The 18,630-nt window shown below is 32.6% G+C and overlaps 2 protein-coding genes across 2 annotated transcripts; both read right to left on the bottom strand.

The window, feature by feature from the left end:
- Positions 1-1,941: 1,941 nt before the first annotated feature.
- On the bottom strand, positions 1,942-2,603 carry LOC125194869 (cytochrome P450 81Q32-like). Its single transcript, XM_048093083.1, has one exon. The coding sequence runs from the start codon at positions 2,601-2,603 to the stop codon at positions 2,085-2,087; it is 519 nt and encodes a 172-aa protein (XP_047949040.1). The 3' UTR covers positions 1,942-2,084.
- Positions 2,604-14,382: 11,779 nt separating this feature from the next.
- On the bottom strand, positions 14,383-18,281 carry LOC125196623 (cytochrome P450 81Q32-like). Its single transcript, XM_048095216.1, has 3 exons — positions 17,721-18,281; positions 17,106-17,475; positions 14,383-15,120 (listed from the first exon to the last, which is right to left on the bottom strand). Exons 1-3 carry the CDS (start codon positions 18,260-18,262, stop codon positions 14,494-14,496), a joined length of 1,539 nt encoding a protein of 512 aa, XP_047951173.1. The 5' UTR covers positions 18,263-18,281; the 3' UTR covers positions 14,383-14,493.
- Between the last annotated feature and the right edge of the window lie 349 nt (positions 18,282-18,630).

Raw genomic sequence — 18,630 nt, 5'->3', positions numbered from 1 at the left:
ACAATTACACATAATGAATTTTACCATTGAGTACTCTGAAGGAAAGGGTATCAGCATCAAAGCCTTGTTCGAAGTAGTTCTAGTAGAAATGGTCAGGCGCATCAACGTGAGTACTGGCGTGAAGCGGCAAATTCAACTTAGAGATATTGAAGTCGGATTGGAGCCGTTCCCCATACTCCTGAGTAGGGCTGTCAAAATGGATATCGGATATTGGATACCCAATATCCAAACCCGAAAAATCGGGTAATTGGATACCCGATATCCGATTTTTCGGGTATCGGGATCGGATTCGGGTATAAGATTTAAGGATTATCGGGTATACCCGAATTACCCGATTTTTTAAATTTTTTATATATATTTTTAATTTTATAATTTATTTATTCAATTAAATGACATATGAATCGAGTTCAGCGGTTCCAATTCTCCAAACCCAAGCTGACTAAAATTATTTACGCATTGCCCCTCTCACTTTCCCTCTACCTCTCGGCGTTCTCTCTGTCCACTGCCGTTTCCCTGACGCTGCCGCCGCCCATTGCAGTGTAGCAGTGCCTCCCCCCTCTCCCTCTCAGCCTGATTTTGTGAATCTGGGCAGTTCAGGATCCTTATTTCTTAGAAGAATTTCTTTTTGGCTCCATAGTCCATTCCACATGATTTAGGCAGTGTGTATGATGAGCTTTGTGAGAGTCAAGCTGGGAGAAAACTTCTTCAATGACAGCATTCCTAATACCTCAATCTAGCTGCCTCAGCTTATCCTTTTTGAACTGCAAAATATTATGCTCTCTAGTAACAGTCGGAGAACACCAACTCTCATCCAATAATCAAACTAAACTTGAGCAGATGAATCTCTCAAACAATAAGCAATCCTAGTACATTAAAATCGGGACTGGATACCCGAGTCGGGTATCCGGGTATCCAATTAGAATTTCGGATCGGGTATCAGGTACGTGATTTTGGGTTTTTCGGGTTCGGGTATCCGAAATTTTCGGTTCGGGTATCCGCGGATACCCGATTTGACAGCCCTACTCCTGAGCATCATGAGGAAATTGAAGTTGAAGCCTTTTGTAAATAAGTTATGGTGTGTGGCGTGAAATGGAAACTTCAATTCACTAACCTGCAGGTGCGCGGTCGATGATTGGAGGTGGCTTGGTGGCAGAGGTGACGGTGAATCGGAGTTCGGTAGAAGAAGATATGTCTGTTTTACAAAGAGTACACATTGTAGAGAAAAAAACGCGCGACTCTGTCGTTTTTTAAACGATAACACCTGACCAGGAGATTTGAGTATGTCGCAAGTTAAAAAACGCGCAGGTAGCGTGTTTTTTCTGAGCAAAAAAGTGCTAAATCAGGAAAAATGCGTCCAGGCCTATTTTCAAGCCCTAACTATTTAAATAGCTAGGGCATTACTCCCAAAAGAGTTTGGACAGCTGGAGGTGCAATTTGGAAAAGATTTGAAGTCTTGAGCCATTTTTCGAGGAGAATTGAAGATCAAGAGCTCCAATCCACCTTGAGTGGACCCCAAATGGTAGATTTTATGGTTTTTATCATGTTATCTTTCCAAATGGTAGGCTACAAATTTTGGATTGTTCATAGTAAGTTAGGGATATTTTGAAACATGGATTCCTAAGTTATATTGAATGTTTTGATGCATTTGGCTCTATTTATGTTCCTAGGTAACAAAATATGGTTTAACTCGGGATAGGAAGCAAACATTAATAGAAAATTATATATTAAACCTGTAGGAATTGATCTAGAATTTTGGTATTGAATGTGCTTAGATGTCTATCTCGAGCCTACTGTGCGTCTTGTAGGGGTGAGGGGCATGTGTGTCGAGCTCCATGTTGTACAATAGTTTGTCTATCTTGTTGTTATTGTGTTGGATTCATTAATAATTTGTCCAACAAATAAGTTATATAAAACTGACAATATATAGTTTGATTTAAACAATAAGCAAACAACATTGTAACAACATTTTATTTTTCATTCGAAATTATGTCATTTCTTAACACTCAAAATATTATTTGTGATTTAGACAACAATAAAACAACAGTGCAATACAGTACTGTATGATTTTTAGTCTAGAATATTCATCATGTTTGAGTTGCACCTATATCTTTCTTTATCCCATTGACAGCAAGAAACTTGTTCATGATCTCCATTGGCCTACACATAGCTCGTAAAGGCACCAACTTAGGCATAGGTAGCCCATCCCCTTCCCCCAAATCCACCTCCACCAAACCCACTCTCTCCCACTCAAAGCATTGCACCATCGCCGCCAGTGCCCGCCCCACCCCGGGGCACAACCTCCGCATCGTTCCAAATGGCATCAGCCTCTGCGCTTCGACTTCCGCCCCCTTGAAGCTAGTGGCGTCCTCCCACAAGTAGGTAGCCCGGGCGTTCACGAATACGAGAGTGCCACTTGGGATGTCGTATCCCCCGACTCTGCAGTCGGAGGACGATAAGAGCCGGAAGGTCTCTAAGATAATGTTGTGGAGGTAGGGCAAGTTGGATAGGTCTTCTTCAACTACTAATCGGTCGTGTCCGATTTTTGTTTCAAGTTCTTCTCTGACCTTTTTAAGGATGTGGGGAAGGTTGAGAAGAAGAGACATTGCCCATTCTATAGTGATAGCGGATGTATCTGTCCCACCAAATAGTTGGCTGTAATACAATAAATAACTTTAAAATTAAAATTGCATTGTTTGATACACAGGCAGACGAATAATATGAGATTTCATACAAGAAATTTGTACATTATTTTGATTTCATATACTGCCTATAACCTTATATAATTGTAACAAAATGTAAATTCTAAATATGGTACAAACTCCAAACTCCAAATGAGATTTTTTAATGGTTCAGATCATAGTTTGGAGTTTGTATAAATATTTGATGTTTGGATTTGATTACTATCCCCATCCTTATAAAACTATCCAAAGATTATATCTATGAACTACATATTTAAAAAGAATCTTGCAAACATTTTGAAACCCTCAAGTATTACTATTTAGAAATTATAAAAAAAATACATGAGAATTTAGTAAAATACATGAAAATATAAACTAAAATAACTTTTATATAATCGAGCCTAACGCAATCTATTTGTAACACGATGCCCCGGTCAGTTTTGAATTAGTAATCTTCACTTTGAAATATTACTCGAAATAAATATTCTACAACTTGCCTATTCACTTTTATATTAAATCCATTTGAACGAACCAGTACATCGTTTAGATAAAATTGATATTTTAATGAGAATATCTAATGCCAAGGGACAAGTCATAGATCGAGACGTTTAGCAAAATATCTGTACTCGTACATTTTTTTATTGTATCACAGAAATTTGATTCTTAGAATTTTCGCGTTAGATCTTATACTACTCCCTCCGTCCCGATTAAGATGACACATTGCTTAGCCGGCACGGGATTTTAGGAGTTATAAGTTAAAGTATTTAATTGGAGAGAGAAAAGGTGGATGTAAGTATTAAAGTAGAAAGATAAAGAAATATGGATATTTTAATAGGAGTGAGAAAAAGTGGTTGAGTGTATTAATTGGAGAGAGAAAGTTACTAAAAAAGGAAATGTATCATCTTAGTTGGGACAAACTAAAAAGGAAAACGTGTCATCTTAAGTGGGACGGAGGGAGTATAATTTATTACAACTGAGAGCATCTACAACGGTTGAGGTAAATAAAGAAATAATGTTATATAATTATGGGTCAAGTTCTAATACTTCTAGCACCCTAATCCAAAATCAAGATCAAATCTCCACCTTTAGATTTTAAAATGAGTGGATGAGATTAAATCTTACAAATCTCAATAAATAGTAGACAAAATATCAACAAAAGGGTAATATCGTCATTATGTTATCATTTGAAAATTTTCGTGAATGTTTTTTTATATCAACATAGTGTATTACAAATATTAACAATATGACATAAGAATATCAACACTAGTACAATAAAATATCAACACATGTTTATTGAGATTTTTACATGGTTTTATTGAGATTTTTACATGGTTTTATTGAGACTTTTATGTGGTTTTATTGAGACTTTTTGATATATTTGTTGATAAAAATCTGGTTATCAACATTTACGAAAACTAAAATAAAAAATATGAAATTTCATCATCCGAACGTCGTCGGAACATATGCAACTGAGATCTCGTTGGAATCATTATAAAATTATCTTTAATTTGATATATTTTTTGCGAAAAAAATAATTTAAATCGAGAGAGTTACGTAAATTTAAAGTTTTAAGATGATTTTAATGAGAGAGAATTGACATTAATACCCTCTAATTTTATTTATTAATTTTCTTAATTTAAAATATAATCAATATGACATTATTTGAACCACTAGATCTTCTAATCAATATGACATTATTTCAACCACTAAGATTTAGTCTTAGTTTGTGATTGCTAATTAGTTAGCAATTGATCACTCCCCATATAACTATTATATTTATTATTTTAGTAAAAATTATTATTCAACTAGAAGATGAGTATTTGAGAAAGTATTATACTCCCTCCGTCCCAAGATAAGTGACTTGTATTCATTTTTGGGGTGTCCCACTATAAGTGACCTATTTCCATTTTTAGCAAAAAGTCATCTCTCTTACTTTATTCTTTACCTACTTTATTCTCTCTTCTCTCCTCTACTTTTTCCTCTCTCATACTTTACTCTCTCCACTTTAACTTATTTAAATACCATTCCTTAAATCCCGTGCCCAAAAGAAGTAGGTCACTTATCTTGGAACGGAGGGAGTACCTTTTTTCTATTTTGAAGCGGCATTTTTATCTCTCCATCATCAGAGAGGTAAAATATTATAACTATCATATTTACCTTCTTTTCATGAAAAATCATTCTCCAAAGGAGAAGGATTTTAAGAGTTAATACTTCTCCGTCCATAGAAATAGACCATATTTTTTTTTCGTCCACCCCATACAAATAATTCATATCTATTTATGGTAACCGTTTTCTCTTCTCTTTTACTTTATTATTCATGGGCTCATTATCCACTACACAATTTCAACTACTCCCCTTCTCTCTTACTTTACTCAAATGACCTATTTCTATGGGATGGAGGGAGTATATTTTATGCTTTTTAATGTGTTTTTTACTATTATTTTATTTTTTAAAAGTTATTTACTTTTTTATATACGCCATTTTCCTTTGGAATGGAATGTGTTACTTTTTGAAAGGATATATTCCACCTTATGAGATGGTAAATAGATGATATACCTCTTTTATTTACCTTTTTTTGTTGGAAATGCTCTAAGATAGAACTGTCTATTTTTATAAACGGATCAAATTGACAAAAATAGTCTATTACTACCTCCATTCCTTCATAGTTGAATCATTTTTTCATTTTGGGAAATTTCCTTATAGTTGAGTCATTTCCATTTATAGTAACTTTTTCCTCTTTCTTACTTTATTCACTTTTTACTTTATTTTCTCTACTTTATTCACTTTTTACTTTATTCTTTCTACCTTTTTCTCTTTCTTACTTTTCTATCTATTTATTTAACACACTCAACATTCATTTCTTAAACTCCGTGCCGAAAAATTTCGCCTCAACTATGAGGGAATGGAGGGAGTAACCTATAACAAAGAAAGTACGTAGAGTTTAGTGAATTATAAATAATAAAATAAAAAAAATAAAGTACATTATAAAAGAGAAATCGATAATAAAATAGACTAAAATATAGATAAAAATAAAATGTTAAAAATGACGATAACAAAAGGAGAAAAAAGAGAGATAGTTAATTATTACCAAAAAATTAAATGGCTACTTGAAACGTCTTTGTTTCTCAAAATAAATTATAGATTAGACTAGTATATTAGTTCAATCTTCCTGTACTATATTTGTTTATAGATAATTAGAATTTTGAAGTATTTTACATTGTAAATGAATTTCTTTATTTTAACTATTTAATTAAAATATTTTAACACATTACATAATAACCCTTTGCAATCATTTAAGTAAAAGATTTTTTTTTACAAATTGATAGTTGCATAGTTATTGAACGAACTTTATTCTCATCCCACAAATTACCAATATTACCTTTTAGGATTAAAAATGCGAACAAGTTGGGAAGAAATCCTCTTGGAAATATAGTCTGCCCATTTGACTATTTGAATGCTCCAATCTTGATCTTTAATAAAGTAATGGATACATGTGTTTTTTACATTAATCCATAATCATACATTAGCAGTGGCGATCTTTATACAGCTTATTCACAAATAAATGATATTTTTCATTATTCATAGATTGTATGAATAAAGATTTTAAATGCCTTTAATGATATATATCTTTGAAATATAGTAAGGGGCTATTTGGTAAAACTAATTTGATAAATTATAAATTCAATCTAACCAAAATCAATATAATTAAATATAAAATTTAAAAATATTATGTACATATAATTAATTATACAATTATGTACAATTATTTTTATGTCATTATTAACTAGGCCGGCAATTATTGAATTCTAAACTTTACTATATGATTTGGTCTTTATTCTATTATTAATTAACCTAACAACTATTGATTACATGAACTTTACAAATAATTTGGGCGCCGACTGTTTCCACAAATTTCAGCATTCCAATATCTTGTCATCGTCATTTCGTAAACATTACTAAATGTCTAAATCATATGCCTTATTTATGTCCTAAAGCTATCTTTTCATTTCCTAAAAATAGAAATTATTTCTATTTAGTCAGTATATTTAAAATAGAAACATTCCATTTGAATTTTTTTTTTCTTTATAAAGTGATCATTTTGCAATAACACATTTTTTTCTTTTTAATTTTTTTATTTTTATCAATTTTGTATTAAAACACTTTCCGCTTTCAAAGTTTCTATTTTTCAGAAAATTGAGGGACTATATTATAATACTATTGTATCTTTAGTTATTTTTTGGCAAGATCTTTTTTCAAATTTATTATATATGTATTTTTTTATTTTGAACTTAAGTTATACTTCATTTTATTATAGAGAAATAAAATTTTTACCAATAATATTTGTATTTTAGTTTGAATCTTTTAATTAAGAAGTTTAAATGTGCAATTGATTTATTGTTAAGTGCTACTACTATTTTGCATTCTCCTAACAAATCTATACATATATAAAAGGCGAGTTTTGACCTTTAATGTAAATATTTAAGAATTATAGGCATGAATTGAATATTTATAAACTTTATAAAAGATTTTGAATAAATCTAAATATTTGGTTAATTTGGATAATTAAATACTATTAATACATTTATTACCCAAAATTTGTAACGATCACTCAATCTTCAAATTAGCCAATGACTACAATTTCACCCATGTACAATTGAAATCAATGGCTAAAATTTTAAACCGGCTAATCTCACTAAATTTAATCAAGGATTGGTATTAAAAAAATAAAATCTCAATAAATACTTTTCACAAATAAATTTTGTAAATGAAAGTTCCAAAATTATTTGACGACAGGGGAATTTTAAAAAAGTTCACAAAAATGTCATTTTAGAACATCAAATGAATAATCAACTTATCTCTAATAATTAGAAGAAGAAAAGAACTTTTCTCTAATAATTAGAAAAGCTGTAACGTTTTTCTCCATCAATGAATTGGAGACAATATAATTATCATTGGAATTAAATCTAATTAAATCGAATAATAATTGAAATGTAATCCAAATGGATCCAAACTCTATCAGTTTTTCGTGACATAAATTTGTGAGACAATTTAATGTTGATTTAATTAATTATAAATTAAATTGTGCTCACTAATACTCAATAGAGAAGGAGTGTGAAAGGAGAAAAATACCAAAAGCTACCAAATCTTCTATAAATATCAATTCTATTAATCAATAGTGTCATGACCGTAGTGGAAAAAAGAGTGTTGCCCGCGATGATTCTCATGTGTCAAACGTGTAGCATTCCATACAACATGGCTATCGACAACCGAGTATACTACACATCGTCCTAAACTTCTAGCGTTTGTTGATGATAGTGCTACAGAAGTGGTAAAGGGAGACGGAGGGAATAGTCTGAGATGGTGAAAGTCGAAGAGCAGAGCGGATGTGATGGTAAATAAAGGAGGCAGAGCAAAAATCAACGAAAAAGCTTCAAGGGAGGCGTGTGAAACAAAATAGAGAGAGGTGCTCAAGTCTCAACTCTTCTCAAGATTAGGTTTATAGATATAATAGAAATAGGAGATATATAAATTACACCTTTGTTTATTGTAAAAATATCCTGTAATTGTATAATAAATACTAATTTTAGGGCTTTTCATTGCATCCATATTATGCGTATGGTATAGATTTTCTAGGGTTTTTCCTATTATCCGCTCTGATTTTCTCATCTCAACTAATTTTATTTAGGCCCAATAATAATAATTCATCATATTCACAGTAATTTTGTAATATTTTAGAAGCCTTTGCTAATTACATACATTTTGTTTATTAGTTATTATTTTTAGTTCGTTCCTTTGTAGTAGTAAGACAGATTTATTGATGCGCCAAAAACAAGTAAATTATTACTAATAAAAATAAAAATACTTTGAACTTAGTAATAATATTAATACCATCAAATTATGATTAATACACATTTAACTCATACTAAGACAAGATTATCAATACCAAAGGATAAGCCTCTATACACATGTGCTCACCATCTCCGTTCAATATGTTACTGCCTGAGCATGGTGATTTTATTATAATAATAAAAATTTCTCAAAAATGTAAATTTTTTTTAATTAGTAACGATGAAGTTTTTTAGTTTCACAAAATTTTCCGTATAATTTTAAAATAGCTAATAAATCTATTCAAATGCTTAACAGGTTTCTATTTAGTGAAATTATTGGCCAAATTCAATTGAATGGTCTTTGATTTCATATTGTAGAAACTAAGATAGTAATGGAACGATTAGATTTAAATTAGGATAATTAAGTACTATTAATGCATTTATTACCCGAAATTTGTGCAAAGTAGATCATGAGATTGATACGTTACTTGTAGAACAATGAGCGAAATTGTTGTCATTTCAATTGTTTCATTAAGATGTAAAACTGCTGATTTGACCAGTTACAATTTTGTAATTAATCTATTCCATTGAAATCAATGGCTAAATTTTTAAACCGGCTAATTTCACTAAATAATGACTTAATTCGTTTTAATTGTTATTATTAGCTGGATACTGTGTGATCAAATACTAACTAATTTAGAGTAATAACTAAACTAATATCAATTTTGTATATTAAAAATATCAACACAAAGGTATAAATTTTTTTATCAATGTTCTTGTGTTGATAAAGTTATATCCTTGTGTTGATATTTAAATTTACATGTTGTATTGATATAATTATGTCTTTGTGTTGAAAATTTTAATACACAGAATTGAGAGTTATTAGTTATTACTGTAAATTAGTTAGCACGCTAACGCAACTCAAAATGCATTTTCATTTCTATGATGTACGGTAAAATTTGAGAGGTTTTAAAAAATTTCATTATATTTTTATGGCAATATCATTGTCATCCGAAAATTTTTGATTGTATCTTAAATATTTTATATCAATTTCATATTAATAGGGTTTTAGCGTTAAAGAGTATATGTTGTCAAGAACGACATTTTTCTTTTTTATAGTGATCTATACATGTTGTAACTAAAAGTTATTTTCATGTTGATTTAATTTCAAGCTTATTTAATTTTATACTATAATTATTCAACATATATTTAAACCTACGTGATATTGTTGTTATTTATTTTATTAAATTTATTCACAATGTCAAATTAACAAATGAATTTATTTTAAGTCGCGCATAGCACGGGGGTAAATACTAGTTAAATATATAATCCTCAACATATATATAAGTAAAGAAAGTCATTACTACTAAGCTAAAAAAATTTGAATTGCAAAACGGGTTAACATATTTAACCTAACTCATAAAATCAATTAAGCAAATATTTTTCAGAAGAGATATAAGTAAATAATTAAAAAACAAAATCATATGTTTCATACCTTATATAAGCACCATCTGTAACCCCCACTTTTATTTAATGCGCGTTTAGCACGTTTGTTTTATTTTAAATAATTGGTTTAATTATATCAAATTAAAAATTATTAACATTTTTAATTATACATTTTTTTAAAGATCAAAACTTGATATATTTGTTTTCTCTATAAATTTAAATAAATAAATGGGCTGACAAATCAAGCTTAGATTTTTCTGAAAATTGTTTAAAATATCACCCTACACTCATAAACTTTTATTAATATCGCTGAAAGAAATTTTGAACTTTTTAATTTTTTTTCTTTAAAATACCCTCCAACCCTTAAAAGGCATTTTAGTCTATTGTGATTAGATTAACTGCCACAATTTCATTTTCTGAATTTATAGAGGAATAAAATAAAATTTGTGTAATATAAATCATTCCTAATATAAGGACAATTTATTTTTTTTGAAATTTATTTAAAAAATTCAAAATATATTTAAATAAAATATTTATTTGAATTTCCCTTTCTTCATAAGTAGAGCTTATGGGCTGGAGAGTAATTTGGACTAAAAAAAGTTTAAAAAGTACAAAAGTTGTTTAGTGATATTAAATCAAAGTTTTATACGTGCTGGTGATATTTTTAAAGTTTTAGTACTACTTTGATACCAATCCAATGTTTATTTATGCATAATGTAATTCACTTTTTATATAATGCAAAAGTTTTTCTAGTGATATCAAAGTTTAGAGATGTGTAACAATATTTCATAGAATGAGTACCGCAAAGGAGAATATGACAAAGTATTAAGGACAAAATATAGTTAGTTGATGGCTATATCTTAAATTTAACAATTTCCCATGATGTGCAGTTGATGGCTTGTAGATGTTCTTTAATTTATCTTGCTTAATTTGATTTTGAATTTACAAATGCCCAAGATAATCTTTTACTTGTAAACATGAATTATATTTGAGATTTTTATTCCTTGTACGTTACCCCCTTGGTTGCTTATAACTAACCAAAAAAATTGACTCTATATCACCCTATAACACAATGTATTTAGGGCCTTATAATAACTTAAAAATCACGAAAAAAGATTATGAAGGAGAATCACACTTTAACTTGTGAATCAGTAATTATAATGATGACAAGATATTCTCATGCAGAAATATGTGTGAACAATCAGAGTCCAAATAATTAATATTGTAAATTCTAAATAAAATCAGTTGTTGTTGGTCTATATATAATAAGATCAAAAAGAGTGATCTGCATCTTTATAAAGTCTAGAAAATCTTAAATTCAATTAGAGTAACATTTGGAATACAAGTATAATAATGGCTGGGCTACCGGATAAGCTTGTTGCGCAGGTGGCTTTCAAGGCCGGAGGAGACGTGTTTCATCATCTCATGGCGAAGAACCCTAAACACTTTGCCAAAGTTCTACCTAACAAAGTCCAGGATTGTGAACTTCATCAAGGAGATTTTGGAGCTTGTGGCTCTGTTATTCAATGGATATACTTGGTACGTATGTTTTCTTAAGGATTTTGATATGAATAGAATGTTATCCTAATAACTGAATTTAAAAATCTTGTACATGTAGGTGGGAAAGAGCAAAGAGCAAAACAAGTTATAGAGGTAGATGAGGCGAAAAAGCTAATCACATTCAAAATGATTGAAGGAGATGATCTTGAGCTATACAAAAACATGATTGTAACCTATCACGTTGAGACCAAAGGAGGTGTCGACTTCATAACATGGACCATAGATTGCAGATAATCCACACTCAACCGCGCTCTTGAACTACTTCGTTGAGTTCACTAAGGAAACCGAGGCTCATATTTTCGGATGAAACTCACCTTATTTTGGGTTTATTCAACAATCCTTTAAGTTGACAATATCATGATTAATTTAGTACTATATATTATCCTTATAAATAAAGTGAAATCAGCATCTATATATATAGGTTTGCGATGCTAAAATAAAATGTGTATGTTCCAAATAAGCGAGGGATTGGTGAACCAAAATATGGTTGTGCTTGAGGGTGTAACATTGTTGTGTTCTACTTATTTTAAGTTTTCAGTCTCTGTTTTGTTTGTGTTTCCATTCTGAATTTGAGTGATATGATCATCTGTGAATTGATTTAGAACTTAATTCGAATTATGTTTTCGTCAAAGGTTTTTTAGTTTCGTATGTTTCCATCTCATTTGCATTACCTCTGGCAATCAACTTATCATCAACATATAATAATAAGGTAAGATAGTTCTTGTCAAACCTCTTGCAGTAATAACGATGGTCAGTGGCATCTTTTATAGACAATCTCCATCATGAATCCATCAACCTTCTTGTACCACTGTTTTGGAGTTTTCTTTAGACAACTCATCCTCAAAATCACCAAGAAGGAATGTTGTGTTTAAATCCATCTAATGTAATCATACTCAATACTAAACGAATATTAATTAGTTTCACAACAGGAGTGAACACATCTTTATAATTAATATCGTGTAGTTGCTCAAATCCCTTGACAACCAACCTAGCTTTGTAACATTTGCTACCTACTTCACCCTTGATAGGGTAGTGAATTCAAATTCGGAGATTGACCTTAAATTGGGATGCGTGTAAAGAAACGAAGAGGGAGAGAGAAAGAGATGGGATGCGTGAAAAGAAACGGAGAGGGAGAGAGTGTGTGACATATATACAACACGGATGGGATAGGATGCGATATGATGCGATGACTTTCCTCGCAAAATTGAAATTAAATCTATTTGTATTCCAGAGTTAATCAAATTTTATCAAATTAAAATTAGTTTCTTTTTTTTAATCAAATTTTAACTTAGTTGGGACGGAGGGAATAGTATTTTTGCCTTAACTAGTTCTAACATAATATCCAAAATAATTACAAATTTTAATTTGAATTTTCGAATTTTGAGAACTTTTGGATATTTTGGATTCTTCGGTCCAATTCAAATAAAGTTAGGGTGTCTCCGGTGGCGTCCCTTCCACTCGCCCCTCCCACTAGCCCTTCCCACTAGCCCTTCCCATGCCACGTCAGCACTAGCCCTTCCCATTCCACTGCCACATCACTAGCCCTTCCCACTGCACTAGCCCTTCCCACTAGGACTTCCCGCAATAAAATTAATAAATTCACAATTAAAATTAAAATTTACGGAATTAAAATTTCGACACGAGTCGTATTCATAGAGTTTTTTTTTAAAAAAAAAAAAATATCGGTGGGACGTCCGAGTGGGACGTCCTACCCACGCCACAGTAGCGCCCGTCAGGTAGGACGTCGACAGGAGGTGCGAGGCCATCGCAGGGGCACACGGGACGGGCATGGGCGCCCTTCCCGCCCACTATGGCACCCGTCAGGTCACCCGCCCCCGACGGGCGAACGGGAGGGGCGCCGTTGGAGACACCCTTAAAAACAAGATTTGGATACACATGATACCCCAAACTCAATGCCACTATCGCGTAGTAGTTGGATTGATGTTGGTGCACAACGGTCCTCATCTGGATTAAACTCTCTAAATTTAAATTGCCAGCAAATATGGTTTCCACTGATGGATGGCAAATTCCCCTTTTCATCAAACAACGTCAGACTCAGCTTTAACACATCGATATTGTTTCAGAAGTTGTTGTATTTGTCTTCCTTCGTTGTTTCCCTTTCTTTGAACACAACTCCAGGAATCTCAGCATCCATAGCGATGAACACGGATACTAATCAACAATACCACGGATAGTACGAAACTCTTTATCCAGATTCTCATCATACACCTCTCGAATGATGATAGAATCGAACAAACATTTTCTCAAACACGACGCACACTCTTTGAATAGTTGGACTCTTGATCTGCAAGAGCATCCCAACCAAAAAAATCAAAGATTGAACAGTTTGGACTGTTGGAGGTGCGATTTGGTAGAAGATTTGAAGTCTTGAGCCATTTTTCAATGAGAATTGATGATTAAGAGCTCCAATCCACCTTGAGTTGACCGCAAATCATAGATGTTATGGTTTTTATCATGTTATCTTTCCAAATGGTAGGCTACAACTTTTGGGTTGTTCTTAGTAAGTTAGGGATATTTGAAAACATGGATTCCTAAGTTATATTGAATGTTTTGATGCATTTGGCTCTATTTATGTATTTGTTGTCATTTGGGAGGAGTTAGCCTAGGTAACGAAATACGGTAGTGGTCCTAACTTCGACGTCTCTTTAACTCGGGGTAGGAAACAAAAATAAATAGAAAATCCTATATTAAACCTGTAGGAGTTGGTTTAGGATGGATCTTTGATATCGAATGTGCTTAAAAGCCTATCCCGAGCCTACTATGCGTCTTGTAGGGGTGAGGGGCAGGTGAGTCGAGCTTGGTGTTGTGCGATTGTTTGTCTATTCTGGTTGTTATTGTGTTGGATTCAATTTTCATCAAAAATATATCATTTCATACCACTCAGAATATCATTTATGATTTAAACAACACTACAATACATTATCATTTTAGTTAGCACATTCATCAGGTTGGAGTTGCACTTATATCTTTGTTCCCTCCACAACAACAAACTTGTTCATGATCTCCATCGGCCTACACATAGCTCGCAAAGGCTCCAACTTAGGCATAGTTAGCCCATCTCCTTCCCCCAAATCCACCTCCTCCACACCCACTCTCTCCCACTCAAAACATTGCACCATCGCCGCCAACGCCAACCCCACGAGCCGTTGGGCCAGCCCCACCCCAGGGCACGCCCTCCGCCCCGTCCCAAATGGCATCAGCTTATGCGCTTCGACTTCCACCCCTTCGAACCTCTCGGGCTTGAAGCTAGTGGCATCCTCCCACAAGTCGGGGTCCCTGTGTATCGCCCATGCGTTGACGAATACAAGAGTGCCACTTAGAATGTCGTATCCCCCGACTTTGCAGTCGGAGGACGACCTGTGGGGGACGAGCAATGGCCCCGCCGGGAAGAGCCGGAAGGTCTCCAAGATAATGTTGTGGAGGTAAGGCAGGTTGGATAGGTCTTCTTCAACTACCAATCGGTGGTGTCCGATTTTGGTTTCAAGTTCTTCTCTAGCTTTTTTGAGGATGTGAGGATGGTTGAGAAGTAGAGACATTGCCCATTCTATAGTGACAGCGGATGTATCCGTCCCACCAAAAAGTAGGCTCTGTTACAATAAATAAATTAAAATTGTAGTATTGTTTAATACACAAAGAAAATTTCTATATTAGTATTATTTTGATTTCATATACTCCCTTATAAAACTATCCAATGGTTATATCTATGAACTGCGTATATATAAAAAAAATCTTAGAAACAATTAGAAACCCTCCAGTTATTACTATTTTAGAAATTATAAAAAATACATGAGAATTCAAAAAATTACTCCTTCCATTTTATGTTAATAGAGTCATTTTTCTATTTTGAAAAATTCAATTGAGTCGTTTCATTTTTACTTTATATCTTCCTTCATCTTTCTTATTTTATTCTTTTATTTTTTTCACCATTCATTTAACATACTATTCTTAAACTCTATATTAAAAAAATGCTTCTATTTGTTTAACAAATAATGGAGGGAGGGAGTACTACATGAAAACATGAAAATGTAAACTAAAATATTTTCTATTTATTCGCGCCTAACCCAATCTATTTGTAGCACGGCCCCCCAATCAGTTTTGAGTTAGAATTTTTTAATTTATAATATTACACGAAATAAATATTCTACTTAGTTGCCTATTCACCTTTTTATTAATCTATTTGGACCAGTACATCGTTTAGATGACATTGATATTTTAATGAGAATATTTAAAGCTAAGAGACAAGTCATGGATCGAGACCTTTGGCACCACAGACGCAAAATATCTGTAGTCGTACTATTTTTTATTGTATTACGTACGAAGTTTGATTCGAATTTTCAATTTTTCACGTTAGATCTCATATTATTTATTACTACAATTTACAACTCTTACATTAATGCATGATGAAATGGGTTGGGTCTGAAAAAGGAGAAAAAATTCCATAGTCTATGTATACCACATGACAATGTGATGTGGTATGTCACACCAATATTATTTTACCAAATGGAAATATATAAGGCCTCTATTTCTAGCTGGAAACATAAAAATTTTGGAAAGAAAAATGCATTCTCATTTATTATGGAAACTATCCCAAATAATATGCATTCTCATTTATTATGGAAACTATCCAAATAATATGCATTTTCATTTTACCGTGTATACTAAAATGAATGGTATTATAATGTTGCACAACCAATTTATTAGTTTAGATTGATTCTCTTTTATATTGAGATATATACATAAATTCAATTTATTTACTTAATAGAATTATTTTTCATTTTTTTGATGTATACATGATTTAAAATTTGTTAACATTGTACACGATAGATTTACTATTTTAATGTTCTTTTTTATTTTATCACTACACATTAACTATATAATGATTATGTGTTATGTTAAAATATTACTACTAATTAAGATAATAATAATAATAAGATGATCTGATGGATTTTATACAATTAACAAAATATGTAGTAGTATAAAATTCAATATGAATTTCAAGAAATTAAAATACTACTATATTACTGTATTCAATTAAGGATTATAATCATACTTTATGCAATTAAAATGAGATTATATTTTTTAACACCAACTATAAAATTAAGAACATAAAACTTTAATAGACATAATTATGTAGTCTATTATAACTACTTAACTATAAAATACAATTATAAAATAATGAATATGAAACTTAAAAAATGATATAATCTAATAACTATAAAAATAGTAAAAAACAAACGTATTTACTTGACTAAAAGTAAAAAAGATGGAGCTTGCGTATATACATTGTGTGTGTATGCTTGTATATAATCAATATATGGGGAATGGTAAAAATTACCTCAAAACAATATATTATGCCATTATTATCATTTGGCCATGTATGCCATATTTTTCCATTTGGCAAAATAATATTGGTGGGGCCTACCACATCACATTGCCATATGGTATGTCTAGACTAGGCAATTTTTTCTCCTGAAAAGGATATATAAGCACATCTTTTTATTTTAATTATTTTATAGATATTTCATGAAAAAAAAAATAAAGAAAGAAAACAGAGTTGACCAAGAAGTGTTACCATGAGAAGTCCTTTGATAGTGAGATCGGATCGTTGCAGCTCCAACAAATGTCCGATCATACTATTCCTCTTCTCGCGGCGGTGCTCATCCACCAGCTCCTGAAACAACTCATCCATCTCCTCCGCCAGCGCCGCCACTTTCTTGGTGAAACCACCGTAGTCAATCCACTGCAGAAACGGCAAGAAATCCTGCGGATTCGAAGCCTGCGCCATCTCGAAAACCTCGTTGATTATCCGCCGCAACCTCCGCCCCTCCTCGCTCTCCTCATCCAGCCTCTTCGCCGCCAGCATTGTCATCATGTTGTTAAACGTCAGCTTCGACAGCATCGGCCTCAGCTCCACCTCCGAAAACCCTCGACTCTCTTTCTCGCTGCAAAAAACTTCTCTTTTACTTGCAATTACTTTAAGGACATAAGCGCAATTACTTGCACTGGAAAATTTTCAAAAATAACAATAATTTAAAGTATTCCTAAATTAAGGAAAATTTAACTTAGTTTTTTTTTTTTTTTTTCTTTCTCTGATTTTAATTGGAATACCAACAATAAGGACGTTTTTGAAGGACTGGTGTTATACAGAAACGCAAATTAAGCGTCCTTAATTAAATTAAAAAATGACCTTAACGATTTTTTTTGTTGAAGTGTATGTTTCTCGACGAGGCTCAGCAGCATCGATTTCACCTCATCATGCCGGATTTCGGAAAACGCGGTGAGCCGGCCGCCGGAGAGGATCTCCTGGGCGGCGATGCGGCGGAGGCTGCGCCAGAGCTCGCCGTAGGGGGCGCCGGACATGGTGCTGTGGTTGTAGCCGATGTACTTGTCGATAATGATGATCGGGCGGTTGGCCAAAGCGACGTCGTTTTTGGTGAAGCATTCGTCGACGAGGGACGGGGAGGATACGACGACGGCGCGGTGGAAGCCGAGCTTGAGGGAGAAGATGGGGCCGGTGGATTGGGAGAGGCGGTGGAAAGTGCGGTGGAGGGGTTGTTTGAGGAGGTGGAGGTGGCCGATGATTGGGAGAGCCACGCCGGGGCTCGGCGGGAGGCGGTGGCGGTGGCGGGGGCGTTTGTAGATGACAAAGATTGATAGTAGAATAGTGAGAGTTATGGAGAAGATAAGAGGTAATTCCATTTTCTGATTGGACTGTATTTGGAGTTGCATTCATTCATGTATATATGCTACTTATTGTTTTAACTACTCCTTACTTTGATTTTTTTTTTTTTTTTTTTTTTTTTTTTTTTTTTTTTTTTTTTTTTTTTTTTTTTGTATGACGTTTTCCCCTTGTTTATTCTTAGTCAAATTGAAGGACAAATATATACTTGCAATATGTAAATAGCCAGAAACATATCCTTCCCCTATTTTATTAGTGTTAGAGAGTAGAGACATTTTTCCGAGAACAAGTAATAAGAAGAATAAATTATATAAACAGTGAAAGAATAAAGCAGAAAAAATAATATATTTACTCCGATCCATAGTAATAGAGTCATTTTGGCATTTTGATATGTTCCATAGTAATATAGTCATTTCCC

The sequence above is a fragment of the Salvia hispanica genome, chromosome 6 (assembly GCF_023119035.1).
Source record: "Salvia hispanica cultivar TCC Black 2014 chromosome 6, UniMelb_Shisp_WGS_1.0, whole genome shotgun sequence".
Taxonomy (NCBI): domain Eukaryota; kingdom Viridiplantae; phylum Streptophyta; class Magnoliopsida; order Lamiales; family Lamiaceae; genus Salvia; species Salvia hispanica.
Note: the sequence above shows the minus strand (reverse complement) of the source record. Positions and strands in the feature narration are given on the sequence as shown.

Excerpts from the sequence above, each read along its gene's own strand:
- LOC125196623 (XM_048095216.1), bottom strand. The coding sequence starts at position 18,262 with ATGCAACTCCAAATACAGTCCAATCAGAAAATGGAATTACCTCTTATC. Across the intron at positions 17,476-17,720 it reads CAACAAAAAAAATCGTTAAG|CGAGAAAGAGAGTCGAGGGT; the intron begins GTCATTTTTTAA and ends AGTTTTTTGCAG. Across the intron at positions 15,121-17,105 it reads CTATCAAAGGACTTCTCATG|AGCCTACTTTTTGGTGGGAC; the intron begins GTAACACTTCTT and ends TTATTGTAACAG.
- LOC125194869 (XM_048093083.1), bottom strand. The coding sequence starts at position 2,603 with ATGTCTCTTCTTCTCAACCTTCCCCACATCCTTAAAAAGGTCAGAGAA.